This window comes from Ceratotherium simum, chromosome 38, assembly GCF_057802395.1.
Source record: "Ceratotherium simum simum isolate JZ-2026a chromosome 38, ASM5780239v1, whole genome shotgun sequence".
Taxonomy (NCBI): domain Eukaryota; kingdom Metazoa; phylum Chordata; class Mammalia; order Perissodactyla; family Rhinocerotidae; genus Ceratotherium; species Ceratotherium simum.
In genome coordinates, this window is record NC_141937.1 from 15,069,251 (window position 1) to 15,091,452 (window position 22,202).

Below are 22,202 nucleotides of genomic sequence, written 5' to 3' on the forward strand. Positions count from 1 at the left end.
ATATGTCTATTCCCATCCTTGGCTTTTCTACCAAGCCTAACAGCATGTCTTCGAAGGCAGAATTACAACCACCTCTTCTTCTTTCTTTTTTCCCCACTGAGTTCTTTATATATTAAGGCACTTTTCGCCTGTCACAACAACGTTGCAGCTGGAATGTGTCTCACTAACTTCACATCCAGCTCAGGCTGCAATTAACTTCATGAACTCAAAATCAGAAGCCAGCACCTTGCTCCCTTCTTTTTATGTTGAGTATTTTTTCTCTGCTGAAAGGAATGAGGCAGAAGCCAGAAATATGAACTTTGTTAATTTCAGCCAAATGTAACTCTTTTCCATACTTCCCTCTCCACACATGAAGGGCTATTTGATGTGTTACTTTTGCTCTGTATTTAAACACTGTATTAGCCATAAAAAACCATTCTTTAATGTTTTACATTTACTGATTTATAAAATATGCATCATATCTTTATTGGAGGTAGATCATCCCATATTTGCTATAGGTATATGGGTATATTCACCTTGATCACATAGATGAGCTGGCTTTTTTTTTTTCTTTGTAATTGAAGTCTCTTCAACAAATGGTGCTGTCCCATGAACCCTCAGTAAAATCAGTGAGAGAGAAAGGTGAGGCTCTTCTGGAACTGGTGCAGGATGCTACTTTAAAGGACAAAATAGATAAACTTCAAAGTGATTACCAGGACCTCTGCAGTGCAGGAAAGGTAAGGAGAGATCAGAAATTCAATCAAAATGTGTTTATTTGCCCCAAAAGAGATCCTGACTCTTTTTTAAAAAATTTGTTTCATTGAGGTCACATTGGTTTATAACATGATGTAAATTTCTGGTGTACATCCTTACATTTCAGCTTCTGTATAGGCTGCGTCGTGTTCTTGACTCCGTTTCATCTGTCAGAAAATTTTAAGGGCTGGTATGGGTCAGTATTTTCCCTTGTATTCAGATGGGCATTTAAATGGCATAATGATGCTGTATGTTTTTTCTGTTCCTAGTAATTTTCTGATATGTGTAACTTTACCTACTCTATGAGTTGCACTGGGTTTTTTAAAACATAGAAGAGTTTTAAGTAGATTTTTGGCTTGAAAGTCACCTCTAACAGGTATGTGGCTTCACAGGAGCATGTCTGCAGTCTCGAGGCGAAAGTCCGAGACCATGAAGATTACAACAGTGAGCTCCAAGAAGTGGAGAAGTGGCTGCTGCAGATGTCAGGCCGGCTGGTGGCCCCCGACCTCATGGAGACAAGCAATCTAGAGACAATTACCCAGCAACTGGCCCACCACAAGGTACGCCTGGTCTCTAGAGAGCTGCAGAATACAGGATGGCTTTAACAGCCGTGCCTGTGTGTGTGTGTGTACATGCATATCTCTGGATCATAATGACTCTACTTAAAGAATCAGGTCTGAGTCTTGAGAACATCTGATAACTGAGGACAGTTGAATTCAATATTTAAGTGAATCAACAACAGTCGAATCCTGGCATTTCAACTTCTGAACAACATTGTAGCAGTTTTCCCAGCTAACAGTTTTTTATTACAGAATTTAATCTTTATGGAGTAATTTATCAAAGAAAGAGATTAATCTTTATTTTAGAAAGTGCAGCCAAAGATAAGATACAGTAATAGTAATCAGAATGGCTGGATTGTAGGCAGACTCTCTCCTTCCTAGCTGGAGGAACCTAGCCTCTCTGAGCCTCCTCTTTTTTCTCCTCTGTAAAGTGTGATAATGGTATCATCCCCATCGCAGAGCTGTTGTGGTCATCACAGGAGATAATATATGTGAAAGCATTTTGTAAGCCACAAAGTATAGCACTGATATGAGGTTTTCTTATCCTTATTAATATATATTTTTAGCAATTATATGTGTCAGATGACAGATGTCATTTGGCCACAATTTTATGGAGCAATTTTGGTGACCTTAATGGGAAACTGAATTTTTGTCATGACATGGTCGAATGTCTTACGAGAGCCAGTTAACCTCTCTGGCCTTCAGGATACATATCTGTAGGAGAAAATTTTATTCTGTAAATATGAATTGAAAAGTTACTAGATGATATGTTCTACTAGGCACTGAGGAGATACCCTCAGTAACCTCATGATGTAGTGGTTCTATTCTAACTCAAAGACGAAATGGTTCTTTTCAATATGGTGTACATAATAACCGTTAACCCAGCACCATTGGAAAAAGTGGTGGATCGCGGGCTACTGAGAGACCACCAGAGTTTCCCTTAGATATATTGATATGTCAACTCAGGAAACCTTGTCCTGGAAGGTGTCGCTTGTCATTAGCATCGTACAGCAGTAAGGAAATTAAAACCTGAGTTGAAAAAGTTGGTTCCTCCTGTGATCTGTGAGAATGCTCACCAGAGGACACGTGTGGGTATGTATGAGCTGAAGTCAGACAGAGTGGAGTCCAAAGCTTGGGGCTCTGCCACTTACTAGTTGTGTGACCTTGAGCACGTTATATAACCTCTCTGTGCTTCAGTCTCCTCACTTGTAAAACGATAATAATACACGTTTATCAGGGCTTATATATAGTTCCTGGACTATAGCAGGTGCTTAATAAATGGTAAGTGGTAAATGTTATTTTTATTAACATAAATACTATTAGATGTAAGTTATAAACTATATAAATTAATAATTAGATATTATATTATTAGGTAAATTAGATTAAATAGTAATTAGATTATTTAGACATTAATTATACCAGAATTATAATTTATAGAGCTGAAAAATGTATGAACATCCTTTTCTCTGGCAATAATACCATGGAGAAGATATCTCTCTAGTTGAGATCAGCCATGAATTCATTTTAGTCTTAAAGGTTACTTCATCATTCCCTGTGTAACTCAATCCATTAAACTCATTAGCTCTTCCCATTGGAATATTCCTGAAAACACATTCTTTTTTAACTTGGCAAATATGGTAACAAAGACAAATTACAAAACTCAAAGACTTCATTAAACAGTGAAATTATTGATCTTAAACTTTCTGTTTGATGAATAGGTTATTTAAAAACTAAAAATGGAATTATGACAACTCCGTATTGGTTTCATTTTTGTAGGCAATGATGGAAGAAATTGCGAGTTTTGAAGACCGTTTGAACAACCTTAAAATTAAAGGTGATAATTTGATCAGCCAATGTGCAGACCACCTTCAAGCGAAGCTTAAACAAAATGTGCATGCTCATCTGCAGGGCACGAAGGATAGTTACTCAGCGATCTGCAGTACAGCTCAGAGGGTGAGTACCATTGGCACATGCTAGAATGATGATGAATTATGGAGAAAGGCTATGCAATCTAGAGGTTTTTATTTTTTATTTTTTTTTTTTATTTATTTATTTATTTTTTTTTTTATTTATTTATTTTTTTTTAATTGCAGTAACATTGGTTTATAACATTGCAAAAATTTCAGGTGTACATCATTGTACTTCTATTTCTGCATGGACTACATCATGTTCACCACCAATATACTAATTACAACCCATCACCACACACATGTACCGAATTATCCCTTTCACCCTCCACCCTCCCCCCTTCCCCTCTGGTAACCACCAATCCAATCTCTGTCCCTATGTGTTTGTTTATTGTTGTTATTATCTACTACTTAATGAAGGAAATCATACGGTATTTGGCCTTCTCCCTCTGACTTATTTCACTTTGCATTATACCCTCAATGTCCATCCATGTTGTCACAAATGGCTGGATTTAAATCGTTTCTTATGGCTGAGTAGTATTCCATTGTGTATATATACCACAGCTTCTTTATCCATTCGTCCCTTGATGGGCACTTAGGTTGCTTCCAAGTCTTGGCTATTGTGAATAAGGCTGCAATGAACACAGGGGTGCATGTACCTTTGCAAATTGGTGTTTTCAAGTTCTTTGGATAAATACCCAACAGTGGAATATATACAGATGGCCAACAGACACATGAAAAGATGTTCAAAATCACTAACTATCAGGGAAATGCAAATCAAAACTACAATGAGATATCACCTCACGCCCGTCAGAATGGCTATAATTAACAAGACAGGAAACAACATGTGTTGGAGAGGATGTGGAGAGAAGGGAACTCTCATACACTGCTGGTGGGAGTGCAAACTGGTGCAGCCACTATGGAAAACAGTATGGAGATTCCTCAAAAAATCAAGGATAGAACTACCATATGATCTAGAGGTTTTTAAAAATTGTATTGATGCTTAAGTCCCTGAGTTAGTTTTGGTGTATGCCCAGACAGGAAATGGAGGATTGATTTCATAGTCTCTGTGTAAACACAGAACTAACATATCGTACCTTTATTTGTTGTGACAGTGATGAATTTCAGACATTCAGTTTTATCCAATCCCTTTATTCCATGAATTTATTATGAAAATTTTTATTTTATTTTATTTTATTTGTTTTTATTTGCATGACTTCAATACTTCTAATCTGCCATTTATTCTATAATACCAAATAAGTTTATTCTGTAATTTTCATAATTATTTTCTTTTTAATTCTATGCAGTCTAGGTTCTACTGTAATTCAATATTTTTATGCATTCATATAGAAATTGAGAGAAGTAGTAAATACCAATTTTGATTTACACTTTAATGGGTATACTTTCACTAAAACAGAATCCTTAATTTTATAGAAATAAGTCTAAGATGGATAAGAATCACCCTTTTAACAGAAACTGAGTAAAATTAGTGAATTGCTTTTTATTATTCTAGAATTTTTAAATGACATAGCAAAAAGTTCATGTAATTTTGTTACTAGTCTAGTCAGTAAGAACTGGAGACATACAAGTGACATGGGGAGAATAGTCTGTGTTCATTACGATAATGGAAAAAAAACAACAAATGCTAGGTGACATTAGTTGACACCCTAGGCTTGGAAAATTCACCTTCAAAAAGTTAATAAAAAATAGGGGTGAAGGCATCTGACAAATAATCGCAAATAATGACAAAGGAGGAAAAGGGAGCGAGACGAGAAAACAGCATAGAGCTTTCTGGTGAGTTCATTCGTTCATTTGTTCAACAGAGATTTATTAATGCTGCCTTTGTAGGGGTTATTTTCTATGCATTAGGGATACAGCTTAAATTTTTTAAGAAACATTGGTTATTATTCAAAAGACAAACATAATTTAAAAATAAGTTTTTAAAAAGCAGATCAAACTCTAAGCATATAGTCAGAACCTCATAATTAAAGATTGCAAAAATGATAAAGAGAACAAAACACCTTTGTTCTTTTTAGTTCTGCTTGCAATAAGAATAAATAAGGGATAGTCCCAATATCAGATGAAAATGATGAATTTAATAGATTACAGAGAAAAGCAGAATTCAGTTATCACTTCTATCATTGCAATAATGAAAGAAAAGCCAGACTAACCTCACTTCCTTCTTATTTTATTTTTTAATGAAATAGTTTGTTCAGAAAACATCATAGATTTTTTTATCTTGATTTCAAAGAGAAACATAATACTTTCTCAGTATGTTTTTTATGGATAAAATGGAAATTGGCTGGTTGAGGATTAATTAATTGAATAGACGTATTAGAAAATGTTTGGATTATGCTAGATTATTATCTTGGACCATAGCTTCTAAAATGAAACGAGATCATCAAACTCTCCCCTGCCCATGTTATAATTTAGTTCCAATTTGACCCTACCTCTAAAGCAGAAACATTTCAGTTAGAGAAATACGGTTATCGTTGCATGAGATGGTGTTTTATTTTTACTTTTAGTTTCTAGCTTAAACAAAAAGTGCAATATTTATACCGTGGGAGGAAGCTGCAAAAACCTCTGATTTAGGTTTGACAGTTCAAAGATTTTATGTATTCTAACCCATTTCTGCAGTTACATTAACCCTGCCCACATTCTCTTCCCCTAATCAGTATATTCCATTGTAATGTGTGGGTTGAGAACTTGTAGACTGGGGGATGGCCATTGTGCTTTGCAACATTTTGGAATATATACAAATTCCCTAGATATGTGTATGGTATTGGGGAGTCCTGGGGGGAAATCCATTTAAACGCACTTGTGGACATGTTTCATTTGATTCCGGTGGTCTTTATGGAGATCTAAAACAGCCCTCACAATCCCAGTGTGCTTGTTTTGTCTCAGGTGTACCAGAGTCTTGAACATGAACTTCAGAAGCATGTTAGTCGACAAGACACTCTACAGCAGTGCCAGGCCTGGCTTTCTGCCATCGAACCAGATTTAAAGCCAAGCCCGCATCCACCTCTTAGCCGGGCAGAAGCCGTTAAGCAGGTACTTGATGACTCCTGAAAGTTTATGTTGTACTGTGATTCACTGAAACATTCAGTGAAAATATATTAAGTACCTCTTGTGTGCCAAACTGTGCTAGCTCCTGGGAATAGAAAGGTATAAATAAGGTCTGAGCTTGACTCTAGTTGAGCTCATGTTCTAGCCAGGAAGATGGATGCAATACTGCGGGACAGTCTGGTAGAATAGAAGGAACATGGACACTGTAGCCAAGAGATTGACACCAATACCTACACGGTAGGGTGACCACGCATAAATCACTTAATTTCTTTGAGCTTTGGTGTCCTAATATGTAAAGGGATTATAAGTATACTGGCTTCTGAAATTTATGAAGAAATTCAAATGTCATACCGCAATGTACATGATTTGTAAACGGAAAAGCAATATTAGCTTCTCCCACAGTTTTTTGGCACAAAAAAAGGTGCTTAATAAATAATTATTGAATGAGTGATGAATGGAATAATCCTTGTTGTTGTGTAAAAAGAATCTATTGCATATTAATTTGACATCCACATGCTTAAAATGTTTCTGCTGAGACTTAATCAGAACATGTGAGGAATATTTTGAAAACTTTTGTATTAAGCAACTTTTCTGTGCAGTGCAAACCCAGTGGAAAAATATTTTAAAGGAATTTAGTTGTAAAGGTTATTGCTGCCAGATATGAAGTAACAATATTAACTAAATAATTCAATTTTTTGACCTCAAATTAAGGTTAAAATAATGTGCTTGTTCATTTAGTCCACATAGAGAATGTGTCCAGGAAATTCATTCCCCAAAGTATATTTTCTGGCTTAAATGATTTACATTATTTAAGTCACAAACTGGTTCACAGAAGAGCACATATTATACCTTATAAAGAATAGGATTAGGACAAATCAAACATGGCTTTCTCCTTGACTCAAGAAATGAATTGAAGATTGTCTATATTCTGCTTTTTCATTAGATCATGTGGTTTCTTGAGTCATTCTTTGTTTTGTGGCCATTTGTTTCCAATGTACTTTATTCAGAACAATCTAGAACCAAGCTTGATTTTTCTCCTTTGTTTTTTACCAAAAAAGAAATAAAAGGGAGGGGGAAAAATAATATGAATCCCAATGACCATTCTTGTTTTGTTTTGTTTTTGGTGAGGAAGCTTCGCTCTGAGCTAACATCTGTTGCCAATCTTCCTCTTTTTTTTTTTTTGCTTGAGGAAGATTAACCCTGATCTAACATCTGTGCCGGTCTTCCTCTATGTTGCTTGTGGGTCACTGCCACAGCGTGGCTTAATGAGTGGTGTAGGTCCGTGCCTGAGATCCAAATCCGTGAACTCAGGCTGCCAAAGCAGAGCACACCAAACTTAACCACGGTATCCCGGGGTCTGCCCCTCAATGACCTTTTGCTAGAACAGGAGATTCCTTACACCTACCAGAATTAGCTGTGGTTACAGGAGGACACTGACCCTTCTTAGGTTCCACATTAGGTGCCTACATGGTTCTCTGTTATGGTTTCTGCTCCTTCCACATAGTCTCTCAAATGTTCTGCCCCCTTTAGAAAGTAGCCAGGGAAGGGAATTGGAGCTATTGGAGACGCTTGGATCTCAGTCATTCTGAAAGGGAAGGGGTTTGTTTGTTTCTCTCTTTGTTTTTGTTGTTATTTGCTTTGTTTTGTTTTAATTAGTTAGTTTTTCCCTTGGTAATTAGTTAGCATTCCTATAAAACTGAGCAGGCCCTGAGTCATTGGCTAGTTTGGATAGCAACTGGAGAATTCCACTCCTGACAACTTCAGACGGGGTCAGACTTGGGGTCAGGCTTTGACTGGTTGCAGTTGCAATTTGATCACAGTCCCAGCACACATTGTGTTTCCCCAGTGCCTCCCGCCTGGTAAATACCCAATAAGTACATAGTGATAATACGCCCCCCAACTACCACAAGACAATGACAGGCTGATTTGATTTCATTAAGAATGCCACGTGTTTTTATAAGGCATGACCTGTGAAATTTGGAGGAATAGGAAAAAGTAGTATCAAATTTGCAAAAAGCTTTTGCAACTCTTTTGTCATTGACAATCTATAACCTGCTCCTAATGCTTTTGGAATCAGGCCAGCTATATAAATCTTAAAATAAATCATTATTCTTTTTAAAGTAAATATATTTATAAAATTAAAATTCCATATCTTATTCTCTTCGCATTTCCAAAGGCTGTTTGGGACAGATAACTTTCTCTGGGTCACAGGTACATGATGAGGTGCTTTTGCTTGGTGACTAATGACACCAGTTGGAAGTGAAATACCAATCAGTTTGTACACTGAATAAAAATTTAGGTGCTACTTTTGACTTAATGGGAAATTGATCTGTATTTATTACATGTACATGAGAATGCTGTCTCTAGGAAATCCATACAATTCTGAGGAAAAGATACTGAGATGAGTCAAAAAATTAGGCTCTGATATTGACTGTGATTTTGGAAAGTCACCTAAGTTTCTGTAGATCAACTTTATTGTATACAACTTGCAGTCAATACCTCCTTCTCCATTTGTCACAAAGATGTAGTAATTGAGAACCATTTCCTACCACCTCTACCATCACCACCCTCTGTTGCCATCATCATTTCTCATTCGACTCCTACAGTAGCCTAATAACTCGTCGCCTGCTTCCACTGCTGCCTGTCACCCCTCTAGACTGTTCTCCACACAATAGTAAGCCTGATTCTTTTAAAGCCTATGTCAGATCATGTTCCTTCTAATATCTTCCCATCACGCTTAAAATCAACTCCAAATTTCTTACCACAGTCAATGAATAGGCCGGTTACATAATTTGTTTTCCAAAAGTGAACCTTTTTGGTAACAAAGGGGCCACTTCTCATAATTGCAGTGGTACTAGAGCGGTGATTCTCAACCATAAAGGAGGGATAATATTGTTCCCCAGGGGACATTTGGCAATGTCTGAAGACATTTTTGGTTGTTACAACTGAAAGTGGTGGGGATGCCATTGGTTTCAACCAGGGATGTTGCTGAACACCCTGCGATGCACAGGACAGACCCCACAGCAAAGAATTATTTGGCTTCAAATGTCAACGGTGCTGAGGTTGAGAAGGCATAGAGGCATGAACCTGGCAACTTGGAATGGACGTAAGGTCCTCCATGATTTGGCCCCTGCCCATCTCTTTGACCCCCGCGCCTACCTAGGTCCCTCCTCCAGCCTCAAGGCTTCACATTTGCTGTCCCTCCCACCACCTGGAATGTTCTTACCCCATGACACTACTTGGTCCCTCCCCAAATTCAAGTCTGTTCCTCAGGGAGGTCTTGAAGGTACACTTTTCCCAAAGGAACAGTGCGTCCTTATCACACTTACCCACCTTTACTCTGCTACATGGTTTACCACCACCAAACATTGCATTGCATATTTGTTTGTTTGTTTGTATATTGTCTGTCTCCGCCATAGGAATGTAAGCTCCATGGGAGCAAGGGTTTTGTTTGGGGTACAGTTTTGTGCCCAGTATCTAAAACAGAGTCTGTATAGCCTCTGGGGATCTTCACAGAATCACGTTTCTCTGTGTTTCTGTGTCTAGATGAAAGATCCACCTGGAGAAGCCTTTCTTGGGCTTATGGAAAGGGAAGCGCACTCTGTGAACTTTCTAGGGAGAAAACGAGCCCAGACACGTGCATTTTTACCAAACTCCAGTGAAGCCTACACGTGCACAATGACCTTTTCCTTTATGTCTTCAGAATATGCAAAGACATGTTAAGAGGCAGGCCAGAGTAGGCTACTGATTTTTTCTCTGAAATGGAAAACAAGCTAGAATGTGAGCAGAGGATCTGGAAAGATTATAGAAGTTTCTTGGATGTTCCCCTGTCCCAGACCATACAGACTAATTACAACGAGAAGCGGCTGGTGAACAAATGGGATCCTGCCAGTGTGTTTTGAATTCTTTCCTGCAAGTCACTAATATATGTCATTTACAACAATGGTGAAAATACTGAGCACAGCAAGATTATTTTTGAAATGTCAACAAAATGTTACAAACGGTACAAATATTTGCTAACTAAATATAGCATGCATTTCTTTCACTTTGACAAATATGCTTCTTTTTCAGGTCAAACACTTCAGAGCTTTGCAAGAACAGTCAAGGACCTACTTAGATCTCCTTTGCTCCATGTGTGACTTGTCGAACTCTTCAGTGAAAACCACAGCAAAAGACATCCAACAAACAGAGCAAATGGTAAAAAGTTAAAAAATCCTATTGGGTTTGTCAGTTTTATTATTCTCTTGCTTGAATGTTAGATGGGAAAGAAAATATCTCCTTGGATTATTCTTGCTATGATGCTCCTACAGCCATTATAATAAATAGGTGTTTGAATTTCAGCGAAGTCACAGAGAAGTAAGCATACTTTGATACTGATGCCACTGAATTGGAACTGAAACATTTCGTCCCAGTGAACTGCTAATCATTAGCACCTCTTTCCGCTTCTATCCTTAATTACCATTTTCTCTTCCTCTTTTCCTATTTTTCTACTCATTTTTTTGTCCTTTTCTCCTTTTCCATCTCTTTCTTTAGTAACACTTAATATGAGAGGAGTTCCTGATCTTTGCTTTATATTAGGGATGGCAAAGAGCATGTCATCTGCCATGACCCTTCTAAACCATTGGCAGTGGCTGAGTGTGGTGTTGAGAAGGATTCTGAAGCTATATCTGGGTTCAGTGGAAAGGACCGAGATGAGCTAGCAGTACCCGTCCACAGCAGACAGATGGCAGCACAGCGGCCGTGTGTTTGCCACAGCTGCCTTAAACTCTTTAATTCAACACGTTTGGGTTTAGGAAAAAAAAAATAAGACTTGGTTTTGGTATTTAGTTGATTGAGTATTTGCAGAATAGTAAAATGATCTAAAGGAAAAAACTAACAAAGAAATTAAAATAATTGAATAATGTAGATATCACAATAGTGTAGGTTTGTCACTTTTATATTATCAAAGCAAATCTGTCTTTAAATCTTTATGAAAGATGATATAATTCATATTTTTTACAGAAATAATTTATTGAAATATATGGTTACAAAAACCAGTGCAGCAGATCTAAAAATATATCCAAAACATTAATAACTTAGTGTTTTATAAGAAGTATCAACAAATGTACAATAGAGAACAATATAAGTCTTTTCTAGTTAACCCCAAAACCAAATTCGTGAGTCAGTCAAACAGATGTGTCTACTGAAATCCCAATGTGGAAAACCATTAGGGCAGCTTTAGACCTAATAAATTCTTAAAACTTCTAGAGCTTCATAATACTGAATGAAATCATGTGGCATAAGTCTTAGACATTTAAAGTCTTCAGAAAACCTAAATATAAAAAGAAAATCTGCTTTTCTTGAAGCAAAGAAAGAATACTTTTTGGATTTATCACAGAGTGAGTGTGTGTGTGTGTGTGTGCACGTGTGTGTTGGCCTGTGTATAGGACAGGCTGAAGAACTGCATCTCTGAGTCACTGAGCATAAATACTTCGATCTATTGCTGCTAACTTTTGCCTCTGTGTTCTCCAAAGATTGAACAAAGGCTTGCCCAGGCACAGAACCTAACCCAGGGCTGGGAAGAGGTCAAGCACACGAAGGCTGAGTTTTGGATTTACCTCCAGGATGCCGATCAGCAACTGCAGAATATGAAGAAGAGACATGCAGAACTGGAGCTGAATATTGCACAGAACATGGTTTCCCAAGTAAAGGTAGGAATTAACGGGTCTCCAGGGGAGATAAAGGAGACGAGGATGGGAGTGTGTCAGCCAACCCCTAAACATCAGTATAGCTATTTAAGGAATAAGATAGAATCAGAACAACCTTCATGTGGTACCGGGAAAGGACAGATCAGAAAGTAAACATTCAGATATTTTCTTGGAGCACCAATGGGCCACTTGCATTGAAGGACATTCACTCTGTAGTTTGTTTCCAAACACAGCAGCCAGAGGACTCTGACACTAAACACATACGAAGCCTTATTATTTATTAGCTTTTCATCACAATGTTGCTAAAGTTGTAGGATTGTAAATGTATCAATTAATTAAATATATATCTAATATAGAAAATATATATTAATTTAAAATGTAAGAGAATTTATATATTTTTATATAATTTAAAATATAATAGAAAATCGTTATATTAATTTGATTGGAAGTTGTACCAGATTTTTAACAAACTTTAAGATTTACTTTTCTCTGTGATAGTGAGCCATTTATATTATTTAGATTTTCTATTGGAATATTGTTTGCATATGCAGAAAAAAGAATAGAGAAGACGTCAATGAAATATTTTTTCCTCAAAATCGTGAGCTTTAAAAATTCTTCGAAAACTGAGGCTGCACTTTAAGATAAAATATTAACTTTTTTCCTTAATGAGTATAATATTGTTTCACATTTATCAATTTTTCTTTATACTTTTCAAAGGAACACAATGAAAGAAAATATCACAGTTACCCTTTGATTCTTACACACTTGGAAATTTGTTTTCACAAAGAAGTATGGTGATTTTTAGATTTTCTTTTTGTCCCTTATGAACCATTTATTATAAAGTCTTCAGTTACTTAAAGTGTTTAGAGGTGTTACGTCTATGCCTGACTCTGTATTTATTTGAAGGGTTTGTTACATGTCATTTATTTTGTCATCATTGCTGTTCTTTAGGATTTTGTTAAGAAACTACAGGGCAAGCAGGCGTCAGTGACCGCCATTACAGATAAGGTGAATAAGTTAACCAAGAAGCAAGAGTCTCCTGAACACAAGGAAATAAGTCATTTAAATGACCAGTGGCTAGACCTATGTCTTCAGGCTGACAATCTGTGCTTGCAAAGGGAAGAAGATCTTCAGAGAACAAGAGATTACCATGACTGCATGAACGTCGTTGAAGTGTTCTTAGAAAAATTTACTACAGACTGGGATAATTTGGCCAGGTAACAGCAATCCTCCAGTGGGTCACCTAAATGCTAAGCCAGAAATTTCTTAATTTCTGTAAAAATAAAAATATCTTACTTACATTTTTAACAGCTATTGTCTATCATTATGAATGTTGATAAAACTTTATTAAGTACCTAATGTTGTCGTATGGATACAGAGTAATGGTTTTCCTAGCTCAATATTAATTTAACCAGAGAGTAAGTGGAAAATGTTTGGTGCTATTTTTCCCTGTGACCTCAAGGAATATTCCAAAGACTAATACTCTGTGATTTCAAAGAATATTCCAAGAATATTTCTAGTTGTGTTTAATTACCAGCTAGGGGACTATCGTCTATGAATTCATGAAATGAATCCTTCTTGAATCTATATCTTCCATACATTTCTTGTCAATTCTGGAAAGTAATACATTCTATGTAATTCAGTCACGTTTTGTCTTGTACTTGGGGTATTCTAGAAATTGGTGAACAATCCAAATTCAATTAATGTGTGTCATTTGTGATTTTGTAGCAATTGAAACCCTCTTAGTTTTTTCTTTGAAAATATTTCTTTCAAACATTTTCCCTCCCTATCCCCACATACACTGGGTCATCATAGGGAAATTTTTCTATACTTCTGATCACTATAATTGTTAAAATTGGCACTTCTGCCCAGATTTATTAATTTGTAGCAATTAAAACTGAAAACATTACTCTAGGTGTAGTTACATCATTTTTTGGAGGAGGAGATATACTATTTTCTGATGTACTTTTCCTCGATGCTCGACATTTTACTAGTCTTTGGGATAAATCTAGTTACTCTCAGCAAAAACCCGTATTTCGGGTATACAATAGGCATCTCCATTGAGTTGGCCCACAGTCACCTCAGACCTAATATATCCCAAACAGAACACATCATAATGCCTCCCAACCTGTTCCTCATACTTCAGAGCTGATTATTTTATAAATGAAAGAAACCATAAGATTCCATTTTTCTCCTATGTATTTTGCAGTCAAAGGATGAGAATTCTTTGCATTTCACACTTATTTTTAAAGATTTCTCAAAATAAACGAAAAATATCTAAGTATACAAATGAGCAGCTGTTAGAGCCATTGGTTATATCTTACGGTTGTACTATCTAACACTATATTGTCTATTGAAGCTTCTTATCCCAGGAAAGCACATAAATCATGGATCACTTATTAATTTCTTTAGGTGCCATTTTCCAGAATGCAGTAGATCATTGCTTCTCGATGTTTAGTGTTTACACAAATCATCCAGGGACCTTGTTAACAGGCAGATCCTGCTCACTTGATAAGGGCCAGAGGAAGAAGCTAAAAGTACATTTCAGATGTGATGGGAAGGCAGCATTAGCCAGAAGAAGAGTAGAGAAGTGTCGAGGCAACTTATTTTGGTTCAACTTCTGATAAAGAATTATATGGGTCTTGTATTCCATAATAATTATAGCACCTCTGTAAATAACTCACGTATTGAGCTACTCCAAGCTAAGAACATCCACTTACAGAAAATAGTGAAGTGTAATTTAACACGAATGAACAAACATAGATATTGGCTAAAGCTAATTTGTTTTTCTCTTTATATTTATAGATCTGATGCAGAGAGTACAGCTGTCCATCTGGAAGCTTTGAAAAAGTTAGCATTGGCATTGCAGGAGAGAAAGCAGGCTATTGAAGATCTGAAAGATCAAAAGCAGAAAATGATAGAGCATCTGAATTTAGATGACAGAGAGTTAGTCAAGGAACAGACAAGTCACTTGGAACAACGTTGGTTTCAGCTTGAGGATCTTGTCAAAAGAAAAATCCAAGTGTCAGTCACCAACCTGGAGGAGCTAAATGTGGTGCGGTCTAGGTTTCAGGAGCTCATGGATTGGGCCGAAGAGCAGCAACCCAATGTTGCTGAGGCCCTGAAACAGAGCCCCCCGCCTGAGATGGCTCAGAACCTTCTCATGGATCACCTTGCCATTTGCAGTGAACTGGAGGCCAAACAGATGCTCTTGAAATCACTCATAAAGGACGCGGACAGGGTGATGGCTGATCTTGGCCTAAATGAGCGGCAGATAATCCAGAAGGCACTCTCTGATGCACAAAGGCACGTGAATTGCCTCAGCGACTTAGTGGGCCAGAGACGAAAGTACTTAAACAAGGCTTTGTCCGAGAAAACCCAGTTTCTCATGGCGGTGTTCCAGGTGACCAGCCAAATTCAGCAACACGAGCGAAAGATAATGTTCCGTGAGCATATCTGCCTGTTACCGGATGATGTGAGCAAACAAGTCAAAACATGTAAGAGTGCACAAGCCAGCCTCAAGACTTACCAAAATGAAGTCACCGGACTTTGGGCCCAGGGTCGTGAATTAATGAAAGGAGCCACAGAGCAGGAAAAGAGTGAAGTACTGGGGAAGCTTCAGGAACTGCAGAGCGTCTATGACAGTGTTTTACAAAAGTGTAGCCATAGGCTACAAGAACTAGAGAAAAATTTAGTTTCTAGGAAGCATTTTAAGGAAGATTTTGATAAAGCATGTCACTGGGTAAAACAAGCAGATATTGTTACGTTTCCTGAAATCAACCTAATGAATGAGAGTACTGAGCTTCAGACACAACTGGCCAAATACCAACACATTCTTGAACAATCTCCAGAATATGAAAATCTCCTACTTATGCTACAGAGAGCTGGACAGGCCATATTGCCATCGCTGAATGAAGTCGACCATTCCTACCTCAATGAAAAGCTAAATGCTCTGCCCCTGCAATTTAATGTAATTGTTGCCGTGGCTAAAGACAAGTTCTATAAAGTCCAAGAGGCAATTCTTGCTCGGAAAGAATATGCTTCCTTGATTGAGTTGACAACCCAGTCTCTGAGTGAACTCGAAGACCAATTCTTGAAGATGAGCCAAGTCCCCACCAACCTGATTGTTGAAGAGGCTCTGTCTCTTCAGGATAGTTCTAGAGCTCTTCTGGGGGAGGTGGCAGGCCTCGGGGAAGCAGTGGATGAACTGAACCAGAAGAAAGAAAGTTTTCGCAGCACAGGTCAGCCTTGGCAGCCAGACAAGATGCTACACCTCGTCACCTTGTACCACAGGCTGAAGCGACAAACAGAACAAAGAGTCAGCTTATTAGAAGACACCACCAGTGCCTATGAAGAGCACACGAAGATGTGCCAGCAGCTAGAGAAACAACTAGAGGCTGTGAAAACAGAGCAGTCCAAAGTGAATGAGGAGACGCTCCCTGCGGAGGAGAAGCTCAAAGTGTATCACTCCCTGGCAGGAAGTCTTCAGGATTCAGGAATTCTTCTAAAACGAGTGACCATGCATCTTGAAGATCTTGTTCCACACCTTGATCCCATGGCTTATGAGAAAGCCAAACATCAGATCCAGTCCTGGCAAGAAGGGTTGAAACTGTTGACTTCTGCCATTGGTGCAACGGTGACAGAGTGTGAGAGCCGCATGGTGCAGAGCATAGACTTCCAGACCGAGATGAGCCGCTCCCTGGCCTGGCTGAGGAGCGTGAAGGCAGAACTGAGTGGACCGGTGTGCCTGGACCTGAACCTCCGGGACATCCAGGAGGAGATCAGAAAGATCCAGATTCATCAGGAAGAGGTACAGTCCAGCCTGCGAATAATGAACGCCCTGAGTAACAAGGAGAAGGAGAAATTCACGAAAGCCAAGGAGCTGCTTTCTGCCGATTTACAACACACTCTTGCTGAACTCTCGGAGCTCGAGGGGGACATTCAAGAAGCTTTACGCACCAGACAGGTTGGTATAATAGGGCTTCTCTTTTCTTTTTTCCACTTTGGTTATTTGTCAACAGGTTTGAGAAATTTGGCGGGGGGGTGGTTTTTGGTTCTTTTCTTGGTCATAATTTCTTCCTCAATGTTTCTTTTTTGATACTAGGTAGAATGGTCTTCAACAGTGACTTAAAAGGATGTTTTTATTGTTTCTGTACATGGTATTCATTTCATGTGCTTTCGCTGTTGACTTCACTTTAGTTATAATACAGTGATACCTCAGTTATCTCTCACCTTTAGGAGAGATAATAAACGATAGTACTAATATAATTAATACCACACATTAGTACATTGATAATAAAATTAATTAGCAATGAATCATTAGCGATACCTTTTTAAAACAATGTGAAACCTGCCATTCCTAAGGTTAGTGTTGGATGAAGAGTCTCCAAATGGACAGAGGTAGATGGACGATGCAGCCGTGACCGTGATGCTCAGCTATGTTTTTTTATGGGGTCTCCCATCAGTTGCCCCATCTCTTCAGCTCTTCCTCAGGAAGGAGTGTTTTATCTTCTCTTGCTTCCCTGTAGCCCAGCAGAAGCAAGGCTGGGATATTGATCATGACTTTCCTTGAGGATAACAAAGAAATGAGAGCATGCAGAGAACTTTCCAGTTTGGCTTCCTAATTGCAGCTTGTTCTGGAGCTTGCGAGTTCTATGCATTCAAAAATAAGAAGAGATGGAATAGTGCCCAGAGGTTCACTTCCTTTAGTCTCTTGGCTCTTTTCTTCCATATCTGTCCTCAGTCCCTCTGATTCTATGGGATTGCAACCAGCCATTTAAGCAAAAGACAAATTTCCTTAGGATAATATAGCAGCTAATGCCTTGGGGTAAGGCACACTTGGGTTTTGGTCTTAGTTATTTGATCTTGAGCAAATTGCTTACATCCTTTCAGGCTCAGTGTTCCCTCTGTGGAAGAGGGATAATAATATCTCCCTCTTTAGATTTATATTCTTAGAAGAAGACCTGATATAGAGGTAGTCTCCAATGAATCTTAGCTATCATTTAACTTTATTTTCCACACAGATTAGGGTTAATACTAAATAATAAAACATTTTTAATTTTAACATGTTGGTAAATTCTTTTTTTTTTTTTGGTAAAATTTTAATAAAATTCATCATGTAAAATTCTGGCTTCTTAAACTAGAGTGTCTATTTAGTATATTTTTACCTTTTCATGTTGATTCTAGGCCGTTGTTAAAAAAATGTTTTTAAACTATTTCCCTGTAACTACAGATATAAATAGAGATAGAGTAGAGATAGACTCTTCACCTAGAGTGAAGAGTCAGGGAATTTAATGAGAATTTTCATTCTTGGAAAACATCTGTCATGTAAGCTTGCTTCTGTTGATTTGGTGATTTTTGAGCCAGAATCTTGAATTTGTTAAGGTGTCCCTACTTCTGCGATCTTTTGATTGGTAGTCTTATTGATTATCTTGGCCCAAATAGCTGAAAGTCCTGGTTCTAGGGGCATTTCTAATCTCTACTACCGGTTCTTTGATTTACCATCCTCATTCTTTCCTTACTAAGTGCTCATCTTACATGTACTTTCTCTAGTACTTCTCTGCGTGTTTGCCTGCCCAGTAATGGCTTGTCTTGTCCAGTCATTGCTGGCCATGTAGAGTGTTTCTTTCCATCTGGATTTGAATGGCCTTCATTGCATAGGGGTCAGCTCTGCATTCTTAAACTTTTCTATTTTAGTCTCTATTCAAGACTTATGGGCTACTGTTTCACATCCATAAACTGCTATTTAGTCTGGTGAATGCCAGTTAGGAAGTTTGGTGGTATTATACTTCCTTTTCTTCCCCAGCTTTATTGAGTGGTAATTGACAAATAAAATTATATAAGATATTTAAAGTATACAATGTGGTGGTTTGATATATGTGTATCTTGTGAAAGGATTCTCCCCCATTGACTGACTCATTAAAACAGTCATCACCTCACATATTTACCTTTTTTTTTGTTTGGCGAGAATGTTTAATTTGTACTTTCTTAGCTATTTTCAATGATACAATACAGTGTTATCGATTATAGTTACCACGTTACAGATTAGATCTTCAGAACTTATTCAAATTAAAACTAAAAGATTGTACCATTTACCAACCTCCCCTATTTTGTCCACCTCCTAGTCCCTGGAAACCACTTTTCTACTCTCAGTTTCTACGATTTTGACTTTTTTTTTTAGATTCTATATATAAGTGAGACCATGTGGTATTCGTCTTTCTCTGTCTGGCTTATTTCACAATATCCTCCCAGTTTGTCCGTGTTTTCACAAAGGAAGAGATTTCCTTATTTTTTAAGGCTGAATGACATTCCAATATATATATCACATTTTCTTTATCTATTCATCTGTGGACAGACAATTAGATTGTTTCCATACCTTGACTATTGTGAATATTGCTGCTATGAACATGGGAGTACAGATATTTCATCAAGATAATGATTTTGTTTCCTTTGGATAAATACCCACAAGTGGAATTGCTGGATCATATGGTAGTTCTGTTTTTAATTTCTTGAGGAACCACCATACCGTTTTCCATAGTGGCTGTACCAGTTTACATTCTACTGGTGTTATTATACTTCTAACAAACTGAGGCATTATTTCACTTTAGTAAATATTTAGTCTGCCACATATTACTAAGCATTATATTTTTTCTTTAGAGAGAGTGGAAAATTTCAGAACTAGTCAAGATACCGCCATAAATTTCTATTTCATTTCTGTCCTTGTTTGTTTATTTTAATTGCAATAATAAAATTATAACAAGAATAACAGAAGGATAATAATGGATTGCACCAAAAAAATTCCACCAACTTATCAATTCACTTATACACTTACATCCACATGTCTGAGGACTGGAAAAGAAATGGAAATGTTAAACTATTTCCTGCAAACACGTCACAATTGAGGGTTGATTGTGTTTGCAATTACTGTTTTTCAGGCTACCTTGACTCAAATATATAGTCAATGTCAAAGATACTATCAAGTATTTCAAGCAGCTAACGACTGGCTTGAGGATGCCCATGAAATGCTACAGCTGGCAGGCAATGGCCTAGATGTGGAGAGTGCAGAGGAAAATCTCAAAAGCCACATGGAATTTTTTAGTACAGAGGATCAGTTCCACTGTAATCTGGAGGAGCTCCAAGGCCTGGTAGCCAGCCTGGACCCACTCATCAAGCCAACTGGAAAAGAGGACTTAGCACAGAAAATGGCTTCCCTGGAACAGAAGAGCCAGAGGACAATACAGGACTCACACGCCCAATTAGATCTCTTGCAAAGGTATTAGAGTTAATTTTATTCTTTATATTCCAGTGAAATGGATTTTCACATGGAAAATAGGAATATACTAATACTATACATTAGCACATAAATTCATTCTTCTCTCTTAAGTATCATTAGACATACTGACATCAGAGCTCTGCATAGAATGTGTGATTTTATGTTGCCTATTGACTTTTGTTGGATTTTTTCAAGATGTGCAGCTCAGTGGCAGGATTACCAGAAAGCGAGAGAAGAGGTTATTGAATTGATGAATGATGCAGAAAAGAAATTGTCTGAGTTTTCTTTACTGAAGACTTCTTCTAGTCGTGAGGCAGAAGAAAAATTGTTGGAACACAAGGTTAGTTTTATTGTTAGTTTTGATATCTTTTCATTGTAATTGTAATGAGTCTTTGGAATACGATAGTTCTAGAAACAGGTCAATATATCTTCATTTCCACCTGGGTTTCTTAAATAAGAAAAGGATACACTTAAGCACATTTCTTAGCATCTTTAACTTAATTAAATGCTGTCACCTTTTTAGGATTCCCAATGGAAATGCATCACTAGGCTTAAAAAGAGACATGCAGAGCAATTTGCTTCTGATAAGATATGACACTTAATAGGTTTCAGTAAATACTTCCTGGTGATAATTTAGGTTAATTCAAATAAAATTCAAAAATTAATAACTGAGTCTCGCTCATATGCAACAGCAATATAAGGTAGAATGTAACACACAAATATCAAATTCAGTTCGCTTATATTTTTGCTGCTTTTTAAAAAGGAGAGAATGTCATCTCAAGCAGCAAATAAATTTTTGTTTTTAATAAATAAATAAAAATTTGTTTACCTTACCTCTTTACCTCACCTCTTTAAAAAATCCAAACCTAACTCAATTGAAAATTAAAGTCAAAAGGAAGAGTTATCAGAAGAAAAATAAATTTATGTAGGAATATTTCCTTCTGCGTGGAATTTTGGGTTTTACCAAAATCTGTAGAATTTTTGAAAAATTGATCTCTCCCCCTAACCACTCTCTTCTCCTCCACCACCCCAGGCTTTGGTGTCAGTAGTTAACTCTTTTCATGAGAAAATTGTGAGCCTAGAGGATAAAGCTTCACAACTGGAAAAAAACGGAAATGATGCGAGCAAAGCAACCATCAGCAGGTCGATGACCACTGTCTGGCAGCGCTGGACGCGTCTCCGTGCTGTGGCCCAGGACCAGGAGAAGATACTAGAAGATGCAGTGGATGAGTGGAAGAACTTTAACAATAAGGTACTTTCCACTATTGATGGGCTCAAATTATTAGTTCCTCACTGATGATAATATATTTTGAAAAGCAGTATTTTACTCCTTTTTTAAAGTCGGCCTTATGAAAGTAAAAAGCCTTTTTTTAAAACCTCTATTTGAATGAGAAGAAAACCAAATTATGAAACAAAATTATGAAAAAACCAAGTCAGGGTCCAATTATTTTAATTAAAAAACCAAGCAATTAAATGTTGAAAGGACAAGCCCACTTTACTCCATTTGCTAGGCTCTTAGTGAAACTTTCTCACCTGGCCCTGGAAAAGTACAAAATATTTTGTCTTTGGCATAAAAAAGAGCGGGAATTTAACTCATTTCCCAAATCCTATATTTAATTCCTTCTATCTTTTAAGTAGGGCTCAATGTTTTAAGCCACATCTTCCTTTATACAAAGGCACACATTCATGTCAACTTAAATATTGGAACAGGTTTTCATTTGTCTGTTTAGTTAAAAAAAGAAAACCCTTTTCTGTGTTATGCAGTTTCTGATTGCCCTGATATTTTGAGATTAAAGCTTCAAACTCAGAATTATAGAGGTGGTCTTTCCTTTCATGTTAAGAAGTTTGTTCAGGTTTTCATTTCTGGAAATTTAGAGTTTATACCATCATTTTTTTTTTCTTTTTGCTGAGGAAGATTTGCCCTGAGCTAACATCCACTGCCAATCTTCTTCTTTTTGTATGTGAGCTGCCACTACAG

The 22,202-nt window shown here is 37.3% G+C and overlaps 1 protein-coding gene across 2 annotated transcripts in view; it reads left to right on the forward strand.

The window, feature by feature from the left end:
- Positions 1 to 22,202, forward strand: part of SYNE1 (spectrin repeat containing nuclear envelope protein 1) — a 452,863-nt gene that overhangs the window by 245,900 nt on the left and 184,761 nt on the right. For both annotated transcript variants that reach the window (XM_087425127.1, XM_087425124.1), the window contains 11 exons: positions 564 to 716; positions 1,125 to 1,292; positions 3,069 to 3,245; positions 6,104 to 6,250; positions 10,337 to 10,462; positions 11,779 to 11,955; positions 12,904 to 13,169; positions 14,758 to 16,918; positions 19,887 to 20,224; positions 20,420 to 20,564; positions 21,258 to 21,476. In XM_087425127.1, coding sequence (XP_087281253.1) covers positions 564 to 716; positions 1,125 to 1,292; positions 3,069 to 3,245; positions 6,104 to 6,250; positions 10,337 to 10,462; positions 11,779 to 11,955; positions 12,904 to 13,169; positions 14,758 to 16,918; positions 19,887 to 20,224; positions 20,420 to 20,564; positions 21,258 to 21,476 — 4,077 coding nt within the window. The remainder of the gene's footprint in view (positions 1 to 563; positions 717 to 1,124; positions 1,293 to 3,068; positions 3,246 to 6,103; positions 6,251 to 10,336; positions 10,463 to 11,778; positions 11,956 to 12,903; positions 13,170 to 14,757; positions 16,919 to 19,886; positions 20,225 to 20,419; positions 20,565 to 21,257; positions 21,477 to 22,202) is intronic.